At 45.3% G+C, this 11,684-nt stretch overlaps 2 protein-coding genes across 4 annotated transcripts; both read right to left on the reverse strand.

The window, feature by feature from the left end:
* Positions 1-4,795: 4,795 nt before the first annotated feature.
* Positions 4,796-7,605, reverse strand: LOC133913548 (uncharacterized). 3 transcript variants are annotated; one of them, XR_009909053.1, is made up of 3 exons: positions 6,598-7,332; positions 5,180-5,594; positions 4,796-5,050 (listed from the first exon to the last, which is right to left on the reverse strand). XR_009909053.1 is itself a non-coding variant. In XM_062356726.1 (2 exons), the coding sequence occupies exons 1-2, from the start codon at positions 7,083-7,085 to the stop codon at positions 5,438-5,440; spliced, it is 594 nt and encodes a 197-aa protein (XP_062212710.1). In that variant the 5' UTR covers positions 7,086-7,605; the 3' UTR covers positions 4,796-5,437. The 3 variants fall into 3 exon arrangements, 2 of the variants coding, with proteins under 2 accessions (XP_062212710.1, XP_062212709.1); XM_062356726.1 differs by having other exon boundaries at positions 4,796-5,594; positions 6,649-7,605; XM_062356725.1 differs by having other exon boundaries at positions 4,796-5,594.
* Positions 7,606-7,744: 139 nt separating this feature from the next.
* Positions 7,745-9,801, reverse strand: LOC133913549 (thioredoxin H2-2-like). Its single transcript, XM_062356727.1, has 3 exons — positions 9,500-9,801; positions 9,274-9,396; positions 7,745-8,063 (listed from the first exon to the last, which is right to left on the reverse strand). The coding sequence occupies exons 1-3, from the start codon at positions 9,626-9,628 to the stop codon at positions 7,917-7,919; spliced, it is 399 nt and encodes a 132-aa protein (XP_062212711.1). The 5' UTR covers positions 9,629-9,801; the 3' UTR covers positions 7,745-7,916.
* Between the last annotated feature and the right edge of the window lie 1,883 nt (positions 9,802-11,684).

An 11,684-nucleotide genomic window follows, 5' to 3' on the forward strand; every position in this document is an offset into this window, starting at 1 on the left:
TTTTGTTTCTTTTTTATGGAGCCAGTCGACTTGAACCTTGAGGATACACCTTTTACATGGGTTAAAATGTATGATCCGGCTCTTCACCAGGGCCGTCGATTAGCAAGTGCAGGGTGGGTGACCCACCTTTCAAGGATCCTATGTGGCCATCAATCCTATCCTATCTTATGGAGTTAAATTTTGTAATTTTAGGTTATTAATTAGGTCAACAACCCGTTAACTTGGTTATTCTACGAACAATTATGTCTCATGGATTTTCATACAAAGATTAGCCAGAACTATACTACTAGTATTAAGCATGTTTAACCTTTAGGTACAGCTGGATTTTCATCACCTGTTCAAATTAGACAATATGATATAGCATATAGAATATAAATAGATTCTTCGCAAATCACAACTCACCTAGATTTGTTTTCTCTAGTTGCAACATTGTGCATCAGAATACGACTCCAGCCACCAATGTTCGAATCCTAGTGCCCATGAATTACACACATGAGTGTTTTACATAGTATTATTTGTAGACATGAGTGTGTGAGTGTGTGGTGGGTGCGCTTTATCCTCATAGCCGTAGAAAAAGAAAAGATGCGATATCCTACAAATATCATTCCAACGTGTTTGATAAGTGGTAATTAGTGCTTGTCAAGTAGAGGTTTAGATATTATTATATTTTTATGAATTTCTCAAATATTTATTTTTATTTATAAATATTGATCACATATAACATTAATTCTGTTTTCAATGGTACACATATAATTGTATTCGAGAAAATGTGTAATTTTAATTTTGCACAAGGCATCTATATATTGCGGTACGACCTATGAACAACAAAAATTGCACGCACTCAGTATTCCAAACTAAACATCTCTCCCAAAAAAGGAACGGGAAAGAAAAATAAGTTATTGCTTGATCGTTGGGGAAAAGAAAAATAAGAATCTCTCCCAAAAAAAAAAGAAAAGAAAGAAAGAAAAATAAGCTACTGCTTGGTCGAGGGAATCAGCAGATCATCTCTTCCTTTTCTGCTTTTCAGGCCCCCGCCGATCAGGACTGGAAGCAGGCGCTGCACGGCGTGGAAGAACTCTGTGAGACTGTCGCCTCGTCGATTTTGACGAGCGATCCAATCCTTGGTCACATATAGCCATCCTGCTTGTCCTCTGGATGAGTGCATGGTTTGGGAGAACCGCAACAGCCGATTTGTAAATTGCATGTACAATCTCCTTCCTGCTCCGTGTACATTTTGATGTTGATAAAATGTATTTTCAGGTTGGTGCAATTTAATCCTAGAGCACTAGATATTTCTTATTCAAAATTACGATTTCATTCCAAGATTATGACCCACTACTCACAGTCACAGCTTCCCAAAAGGACCTTCCAAGCCTCATCTATGGACAAGTACTTAACTTCAGTGTAATTTTCAGCAGAGATCCAACGGGAAAAGAATAGAAGCCTGATTGAAAATGTTGTAGCACTCCTACAGTTACTCCATCATATCCTAGCCATGGTGCAACAGGAAGTACAGCCGTGCGTTTTGCCGTTTTAGACAAATCAACCGATCCAAGGGCTGTGGTGAAGCCAAACTTCGATCAGCACCCACTTTGCTTCGCCGTTCCACTCCTTCGGCAAAAGCTGGGCATGCGGATACGGTGCAGCGCGGCTCTTTTGAACCAACCACCCTGTGCTCTCTGTTGCTCACAGCTGATCGAACCGACGAGATCGCGCGGGCAACAAGGCCACATGGGCGGCCGGCCGTACGTGCAGGCGCGCGGCAGCGGGGTGCAGTGGCAGGCAGCAGCTGGTCGGGGCGTCCGGCCGGTCAGGCGCGCGTCGTGCCAAGGGCGAGCAGACGAGAAGCCACTTTCTGCCGGGGCAGCTTGCCGTTTCCGTGGAAGCCTCGCGGGGTTGGTGGAGAAAAGCGCAGCGCGGAACATGCACGGCGCGGGCGGGCGGGCGGGCGGGCGTGCTCGCTGCGGCGCCCGTGCACCGGGACGGGCCGACCGGCACGGCAGGGAGCAGCAGCGGCAGCGAGGGCGTACGCCTGCCACGTCGCTGCAAGGCACGGGCACACAGCCCAGCGCGCGCCTTCGAGCCGCGAACGGCGAGAGCGGATGCGATGCGTACGACGTCCTTGCGAGGTTGCTGCCGCTTGCTGGAACTCTCGTCGCTGGTGCATGCACTTCTCCTATAAGTGGCATAGTCCTAGTCCTTGCTGGCTGGTTAGGCTGCAGCTTTAGCTGGGGGAAAGTTTTGGAATCAATCTGACATCGAGCTCCAGTGGTAAAAGGCAGCAAGCTAAATTAACTGGATTAGGTCGTATTTACTGCAAATCGGTAATGTAAAACGTATTTGAGACTGAGAGACAGCGCATTAGACGCCTAGCAAAGTAGCAATGTGTCCGTGCATCGCTTGGCTTCTCCGCCAGCCCGTGCAGTGATCACGCCGCGACAGAGGCTTGAAGCCGAAGAAAGAAAATTACCGCAGCCGCGGCGAGCAGAGCGCCAGGCCTGAGCAAGGTGACCAGGGCGCGGCGCAAAAGCGTGCAAAAACCCATGGAAGCCTGAGCCAATTGATGAAGGATGACAGGTGCAAGCCATGTGTGGTGTATTTTTGCCGCCGCAAAGATTGCCCCACTCTCAAATGTCATTCTAATGGCTGGTTTCACCAATTTATCATCTGAAGCCTACTTTTTAGCTCCCGTGTGCCATTTCTCTTCTATTTAGCAGCTAGGTGGCACTTTCTGACATTGAGGGCTATGCGAAAGGACTTCTTTGCCCCTGGCCATGCTCCCCTTCCTTCCTCCGCCACCGTGCTCAGAAGGCGTGCAATCGCTCGGGGTTCTCCGAGTGCTCCTCCCCATCTGGCGTCGCGTGCACGCACATCTGCTCATCGTACAGTAGCCCCACCAACAAGAGCGATAGGTCACCGCGGTGGCATCCGTGGTCGACACAAAGGATGATGGTTGGATGGAGCTGCTTCACGACACGGAGAGTTGCCGGTGTCGACGAGAAGGTTCCGAAGCTAATCGGGAGGTGGAAGGCAACTACCTCGCTGGGCGCAACGAAAAAGCCCATGGGCAGGGATTGGTCGATGGGGTTGAACACAACAGCGTTGAACTCGAATGCTATGTCGAGCTCGGCAGCGAAGCGCGTCAAGCTCTCATGGGTGAGGTGGAGCTCGAGGGGGTGCGTTGACTATCTCGCTTCACGTGAGATCCTAAAAAAAAAGAACATAAATTTTTTCTAAGAATAAGGAAAGAGTATAAATAAAAAATGTGCGATATGTTGTGAATAGCTTCGTGTAAGAAAGTCTAATTTTCTTATTAGTGAGACCAACACCATCACCTTTATGCGTCGAAGGAAGTGGCGCAGCAGCTCGGCGCCACTGGTGCGTGAGCTCTTGCATGAGCGGCGGGCAGTGGCCGCCAAAGCCGACGTCGAAGTCAACCACATGGACGTGACATGCACCGTCGAGCGCATCAAGGAGCGCTTGCGTGGGCGTGAAGCTGGCAAACAGGACGGTCGGGGATGCATCTGCCGGGGCCTTGTGCGTTGTGAGCTTCAATGCGACGATGAGATGGAGCCGGGCGGGAGGGTGTGAGGAGGAGGCGCAGGAGCGCGCCCCGAAGGTGAGCAACGGCACGGAGAAGAGGAGGGTGCCCCGACGGTGGCGGCGAGGGGAGCTAGTGATTGAGCCACGCTAATTGTCCAATGCACGCTAGTGTAGCACAGTGGCGGAGGCAGGAAGGGAAGCGTGGCCAGGGCAAAGAAGTCATTTCACATCATTTTCCGCGTCGAACAGTGCCACCTGGCTGCTGAGTGGAACATAAATGGCACATGAGAGATAAAAAAGTGAGTCCCAATTGGCAAATTGGTGAAGCCAGCGATTACAATGTTATTTAAGAGTACGACAATATTTATGGTGGTAAAAAGTTAATTGCCCCTTTTGTTTTGGGTGCCTCACGCAAACCACACCAACTTCCCTAGGTTGGGGTCCACTTGGCATTTCGCTCTAGAGCTCTGCTGCTCTCTGGTTTGCAGTTGGGATAGCCGCAGGATGTTGTTTCGATGCAATCCAAAGAAGCTAAGGTTTTTGGGTGGTAGTGCTTTGTGAAGCGTTGGGATTTGGAAAAATAAGAGGTGAATAGAGTTTGGATATTTTCTGTAGTGTGGGTCACCGAAAATTTGTAATTTAAATTTCAACAGCAAATGGTCGCTTGGCTTTGTTTTTTTTCTCGAACCTTACAACTGTTTCCTTTTTTAAATTTTGACCAGGCCAGTTCGATTTTGAACCTTGAGTGTACACATTTTACATGGGTAAAAATGTGCGCACCAGACTCGTTCACTCGACATGTACAACAAAAAGTGCACACGCTCAATATTCCAAACCAAGCATGTCTCACACAAAAAAAGAAGACAAAGAAACAGGTAAGAAAATTGAGCTATTGCTCGGTCGTCCGTTGGGAAACGACAGATCATCTCTTGTTCTCTGCTTTGGGCCCTGGTGGCCCACGCCGATCAGACCTGGGATGCAGCTTCACGATGTGGAACAAATCCATGACTCATGAGGCTGTCACCTCATCGATTTTGACGAGCAGTCCAATCCTTGGTCACGCAGCCATACTGCTTGACCTCTCGATGAGTGGATGGTTTGGGAGAGCAGACAGCTACAGTAATTTGCATTCCACTGCCAATACATTATGACGTTGATGAAATATATTTTCAGGTGGTTGAAACCCAATGCTAGAGCACTAAATATTTATTATGCAGAGATAAGATTCCATTCCAAGATTATGATCCAGTACTTGCAGCTTCGCAGGACCTTTCAAGCCTCATTTATGCACAAGCGCTTAACTTCAATGTAATTTTCAGCAGAGATCCAACAGGAAACAAAAAGAAGCCTGACTGAAAATGTTGTAGCACTCCTACAATTACTCCACTATAGTATAATCTGCTGTTTTATAAACTGAATTACTGAAGGAGTCATGTGAAACATCAGGACTAAGTACTGAAATCACTGGATGAACAACTGCGAAGACTATATAAGATGAGAGTTTATTCTGCATAAACAAGCAAAAAAAGAAGAAGAAAAGAGGTGAGTATTTTACAACTGCACTTCCCACACAAGAGTCAACTCTTGAAAGTGAAATTCTGAAGGCATTAGAAACAATTTGATGGAGAGTCATTACATCGTTTGGCATTCACTGATTTCTTGAGAGATCGAAGGACACTCCACATGATTGTTGATATAAAGAACATAACTACTCCAGTGATTAATTGCATCCTTCAGACCAAGAGGAGGTTCATGAGCAAGTTTACCAGCAGCCCTGCTAGGACGACTCCCACAAAATTTGCTGAGAAACCTGACCAAAACGACATGCTGACAGACGCAATGATCGCTCCTGTCCTTGCTCCTGTGCCTGGAAACGGAACGGCAACAAACAACATCAAACCAAGCCATTGGAATTCCTCAACAGGAGCAGCCTTCCGTCACGCCCGCTCAAAGAGGAGGTCCATAAGTCTGTTGCAGAGGCACTTCTTCGGGACAGAAAAGTCGCAAGTTTTTTCAGGTAGAGGATGATGAATGGCGCAGGCACCATGTTCCTGGAGAAAGACACAACAGAACTCAAGTTATGTATATCTATCGCAAACAATTTTCCGAAGAGAGTACAAAATGTGTTTTGTACTACTGTGAGTTGTGACAACAATTTCGGACGTGTCACTAAAAATTGAGTATAAGCATCACTGCAAAATCAACAGTTATCACTTACAAGCATGTAACAACTAGTCAGTCAAATGCTGAATAAGCTACAGACTAATTAGCTTTTACTAACTGGTCACTACCTTGTTTTCAGTCCCTAGCTCTCTCATCTTGTGTTTTCTTTAAATTATTTAAATTCTCTCACAGGTAGCGCAAATAAAAATCAGTAAACAGGTGCCATCGTCTTTCTTTAAAATTATTTAAATTTTCTTTTCGGTAATGCAAATTTAAATCAGTAAACAAGTGTCATCATCTTCAGATCTCAGCAACTTATTCACGGATAGACAATTACTTACAGCCCAGAGTGTATCCTAGGCATACACAAGATAATAGGTAAGGTGTTCTGGATCTGGCATCTGGTTAACTAGAACATTCAGTTAAAACACCGAATAAAATGAGACAGCATATATTGTCTTCACATAATTTGTATGTTCCGGTAGTTACCGTTATGCAATATATCCTACATAGTCAACCCATTTTATCACTAATTTGACTATGCATAGTTCGATGGCCAGCTGGGGTAAATTAAACTAGTACCCTGATTTATCACATAGTCGTATTTGGATTTATTAAACTACCTAATAGAACATACCATGTGAATTTTATTGTGTTAGCTTAAGGATAAGCCAGACGCCGATAGTTTTATTCTAGACATTGCTTTCAGAACAAATAGCATATATGCAGCAGTATGTATTGGTATTACGCACAATTCGGCGTGTAATTCTGCCCCTGTATGACTGTATCACTGGGGCACCAGCAATTCATCAAACACCTAGTGGGCAAATACTAGCATTCATTCACCAACCGAAACAGTAGCACCAGGGGTGAGAGGAGAGCGAGACAAACCCAAGAACGGATAGGACGGTAAGGCGGACGGGGTGGAGCCGCATCCAGTACCCGAGCGGGATCGCCCCCCGCAGCTCGATCACCGGCAGCGGCGCCAGAGCGAACACGACGGCGTCGTCGGGCCACCCGAGCCTCCGCAGCGACGCCGCCACCCGCAGCCCGAACCCGGACGCACTGATCGAGCCCTCCGCCGCCGCCCGGGCCGCACCGCAGCCGAGCACGGCGGCGCAGGAGCAGGCGCAGCAGCCCAGCGCGAATAGCACCGCCACCCGCTTCAGGACATCCCAATCGGGCGCCTCCCGCTCCGTGAACCCCACCTTGACGCCACCTAATAAGTAATACCGGCGCCGCACACCGGGTCCTCGTAACGGCAGCGCCCGCACAAAATTGCGGGGATGGGAGAGGTCAGGAGAGGAAAAGCGGGCGCCCTCAGGCGCAGGACGGGAGGCGGATTCGGTCGTGGATGTGCCGCAAGAAAAGGCCTCCATCTCCGTGGTGTCAGTGGGCGCGAGGACGCAGCAGCGACTAGAAGCGAGGCCGCCATGGCCATTGGGACGCCCTTGTGGATTGGATTGAGCTTGGAGCTTTGGATCGGTTGATTCCGGTGGTGGTTACGAGGTAATGAGGCGTCGGAGGAGGAGAGACCGAGGCTGCTCGCGCCATGGAGGGACTGGACTATGCGCGTGAGCGGAAACGGGGGACTCTAGCTTGTTACACTGGGAAGTGGGGTAGCGCGACATGGGAGCCACCTGTCAGTGGGCTTTTGGAGTGTGGGTCTGTGGTGATGAGGTAGCTTGAAAACACGCGAAACTCACTCGAAATCGAGTCAAACTCGCACGGAACGTTCGAAACTCACTTCAAACAGAGTGAAACCCGCCATGATATGCGAATCTGTCCCCGAAACTTGGTGAAACTTAGCCAAGATACTTGATAGACTCGCCTAAAACATGCGAGATCCACCCGAGAAGCTGAAACACATCAAATAAACTTGTTCCAAACTCACCAAAAATATGAAACCTGATGTTTTGCCAAGCAGAAACTACAAGCACAACATCATCACTCCAGCTTTGTTTGAATTCTGAAACCCATTCATCAATTCATACAAATCATAGGTACCGAGTAAATACAACAAGCAGACACATTCGCATTTCAAGTTCCAGAAGCTTTATTAGCCCAGGCACATTTATCCCCATTTCACAACAGTTTTGCAGCATTTCGAAACAGAATGACATTCCAACCTGGGAGCAGCATAGGAGCCCCTCTACCATTTGAGAGAAACGAGGAAATGGTACTAAGATGGGATTGCATGTATTATTAAGTTAGGATGAGGAAGAAGATGAGATGAACATGCGGATCTTCCTCTCGAGCTCGTCTTTCTTAGCCCCAACCACACGGCTCACATCCTTCCCATCTTTGACTAGCACGAATGTTGGCATCGCCTCTACCTTCCATGTCCTTGCGACCTCCTGAGAAATTCAAACGCGTCACCAATTAGAAACATTATGTCATTATGTGCTGAATGAGTAAATTGCCGTGGCAGCCTTGCGAAGGAATTTTTAAAGTTGCCTCCAGCTATATGAATCAATCTTCGTTTTTTGCTCCCGAGTGTGGAGCTGTGCAATGTTCAAATTTTGTCTTAGACACATGATCAGAATATATAAAATTTCCCTGAATACTGTTTTCATTTACTATAATTCGAGTAAAATTTTCATCAACAAAGAAACCAAGGAGTAATATATTTTTTAGTATCTCCTTGCAACTTGATAAATCAGATGGATATAATTCATCCATCCAAGTACAGTGCCATGAGACCATCATTCTAACAGTGATTTATTTAGCACCTTAGCATCAACACTCACACATAAACATAATCCGTCACATTCAGGTGGAAGAAAACACTACTTATTTAAGCTAAGAATATGATGAAAACGTGAACTATTTGAGGCTGAACTTGACCAGATTACCAGTAGTAGTTTTGGTCCTATTCAAGTCCCTATAAATCATGAATATGATCTACTAGTTAGAGAATAATATCAGATTCAGACGGCCTGTATTTTTCTTTCAGGCTCACAAGGACAAAAAGATGTGCACCATGTGTTCTAATTCTATAAAGATCAGGCCTTCATGAGTTCTCTTTTCTTGATTTGGACCATTTGGTGCTACTGGAGTGAACTCTTAAAATGGCACCAATAAAAACTACTAGTTTTAGTACATAAAGGGTGAGTAAACAGTAAACCTTGAATCTAATTCTAGTGCTCGAGCAGCTAGCTTCCTTAATTACTACCCTCAATAATCAAACTCGCTGCAATTTAACATAGTCATTCTCACTTAACACAAGCGCATCTAGACTCCCTGATTAGTAGAACTGAGCTCGATTTTCACACAGCTGTATTGGAACATCTGGAGAATTGGGGACAACTTAGACCGAATTCACTCCAGTCTCCACACTGTTATACGATACTCCAGGATCATATCAGACTAATCAGAATCTTTTCCCCTAGCCCAAAATAGGCGCCAATTCAATGTTCTGAACTAAATTAGGCGAGCTCGTGTTGGTTCCTCGTATGCTGATCTGCCACACAGGTCGTGAAAAGCCACACAACCGCAACGAGATACCCCCCCCCCCACACACACACACACACCAAAAAAAGTTGCACCGGGTTGCAGGCAGATTACCGAGAGCTCGTCGACGTCGATCTTGACGAAGATGGCGTCGGTGAAGCGGGAGGCCATCTCCTTGAAGGCCGGTTCCATGAAGCGGCACGGCCCGCACCACGACGCCGAGAAGTCGATCACCAACTTCAGCACAGCAAGTAAAGAAAAAATCAGATCCAGGCAGGGTTTACCGGCAGAAAGAAAGAAAGAAAGAGGAACGGAGGCGGGCGGGAGGGCGCGCGCTGACCAGCTTGGCGGCGCTCTTGTGGGCCTCCCACTGCTCGTCCCAGGTGGCCTTGGAGTGGGCGGCGACGACGGCGGAGTCGGGGTCGTCGGCGGGAGCGGGCGGCAAGAAGCTCGAGAGGAAGGAACCCATCTTGCTTCGCTCGCTCTGCCTGTTTGTTTCTGTGCTGGTGTGTTAGTTGGTGCTTCCTCCTGTCGCGCGTGGTTGTCGCGGGTCGCTCGTCATGAGGCGAAGAAATAGGCGCCGCGCCGGCGCGACGGTGGAGCAGCAAGAGGAATGGGATCCCCACTTCACCAACGGACGAAGTGAGGTGAGGTGACTATAAATTGATATGAATTATTGGATTTAAGATAGACGGATCGAATCTGATGTCACAGCACTGCTACAGTTTTCTGGTGCTATTTATCGCTCATATTTTACTGTTTATTCGTGACTTCAGCACTTCAGAAAATTTCGATTCGATTATTAAATAATGAGATTTTCTTCTCACGCTTGGTTGGGTGAATTGAAACAAATCATTCTAATCAGAGTGATACAAATTTCACTAATATTCTATTCAGATGTTGATGGTCTCGTGCATAAAAATTAGCTGAACGAACCATGTATAAATTCTATCAACTCCACTAATTACTTATGATTAGTAATTATTAATGGTTATTAAGGATTTTTAGTTTAACATTAGTTGCAATTAGATGTTATTAACTATAAGTAATTATTATTGTGAGTATTTAGTGATAATTATTGACAACTTAAGTAATAATTAGCTGGTATTAGTAATGATTAGTACTAATTAGCATAGTTTATTGATAATAATAAATATAAAAATTATTATTCCTATAATATAATTAAATTATATATGGATATACATAATTTTTAAGCAACCAAACATATTCTCGTACCATTCCATATATGTAACAAACAACTTACTTGTACCATTTTATCCGGAACATCCTATCCAAAACGATAACTTAGTTCAAACAATCAGATGCTACCTTAGGGTTTTTTTTGTTTTTTTGTTTTTTTTACTCGCATCGCGTCGGTTTCCGGGTTTTGAGAAGGCGAGCCCGGATCAATGTCTCACTGCTCCTTTCGTTTCAGTAACGTGACTTGTAAGACCTATGCGTCAAATTTGGTAATCGAGTACTCCAGTATTGAATGGACTTGTCAAATCGAGAAACTAGTGCTGACGTTTAACATTCTTTTGCTTGACCATAAGCTCATAGTCGCGAGTAATTATTTCTAAATGTACTAGTGGTTGAAGTAAAGTTTTGAAGGCCAAACAGAGGATGTAACTGCCCACGTGACATTTGGGTCTCCTATTATACGATCAACGGTTCAAAAACTAAGACGATGCATTGTTTAGCTGCCATGATTTGTGACTTGTGATCCTATTACACCCGATGACATGCTCCGATTACCAATCGCAGGAGCTAGTGGTTCAGCAGGATTTGCACCCTCCACGATTGTGTAGCAGGCAGCAGCAGCATAGCACCATGCCACGGAGATAACACATGCCACGTGGCAGTGGGCCACGGATATGTATACATATATGTAGATACGTATGTAATTTTTTTGAGAAATTTTAGAAAAATATCGAAATAAATATTAGTTATATTAATGAATCAAGTTCTTATGACGCTCCAAGCTAGCAATCGGCAAGATGAGACCCCCTCATTGCTATATCATTCTTGGTGGAATCGAACCACGCCCAGATGAAGAATTAACAATGAAAGGGTTTCTCAGGGAACGACTCCTGTTGCATCAAAGGGTTCAATGGATCATTTTAAATGATTAAAAAAGGTCAACTCTGGCCAGTTGAACCTTGCTAAAAGGTCTCATATCTTTTTAATATCGCTAGAACTTGATTTTACTTGTCATTTTTAATGGTTGGGTGCTAACCCGCATTTTGACTATTTTCTTTGTAGAGAAGTTGACCTTCTGGTGTGACCTATGCCTCAAGTTTTGGATAGGTTACGTATGTTTCTACCTTACAAGCAAAAACCCAAGGTTTTCCTCTAAATTCGAGCTAGAAAGACACTTGGGTTTTCGGATTTGACCTTGATTTTTCAATTTGCCAATCTAGTAATTTTTAGAAAAAATCTAAAATGCAAAGAAAATATATGAACTAAAAAAATATGAAACAAGTTTTTTTACGTTAGTATTACTTTCATTTACATGTTAAAACTAT

This window comes from Phragmites australis, chromosome 3 (assembly GCF_958298935.1).
Source record: "Phragmites australis chromosome 3, lpPhrAust1.1, whole genome shotgun sequence".
NCBI lineage: Eukaryota > Viridiplantae > Streptophyta > Magnoliopsida > Poales > Poaceae > Phragmites > Phragmites australis.

Coding starts and splice junctions, on each gene's coding strand:
- LOC133913548 (XM_062356725.1), bottom strand. CDS start 7,085: ATGGAGGCCTTTTCTTGCGGCACATCCACGACCGAATCCGCCTCCCGT. Junction 5,595..6,597: donor ACCGTCCTATCCGTTCTTGG/GTTTGTCTCGCT, acceptor GTCTTTCTCCAG/GAACATGGTGCCTGCGCCAT.
- LOC133913549 (XM_062356727.1), bottom strand. CDS start 9,628: ATGGGTTCCTTCCTCTCGAGCTTCTTGCCGCCCGCTCCCGCCGACGAC. Junction 9,397..9,499: donor ACAAGAGCGCCGCCAAGCTG/GTCAGCGCGCGC, acceptor GCTGTGCTGAAG/TTGGTGATCGACTTCTCGGC. Junction 8,064..9,273: donor TCGACGTCGACGAGCTCTCG/GTAATCTGCCTG, acceptor TGAATTTCTCAG/GAGGTCGCAAGGACATGGAA.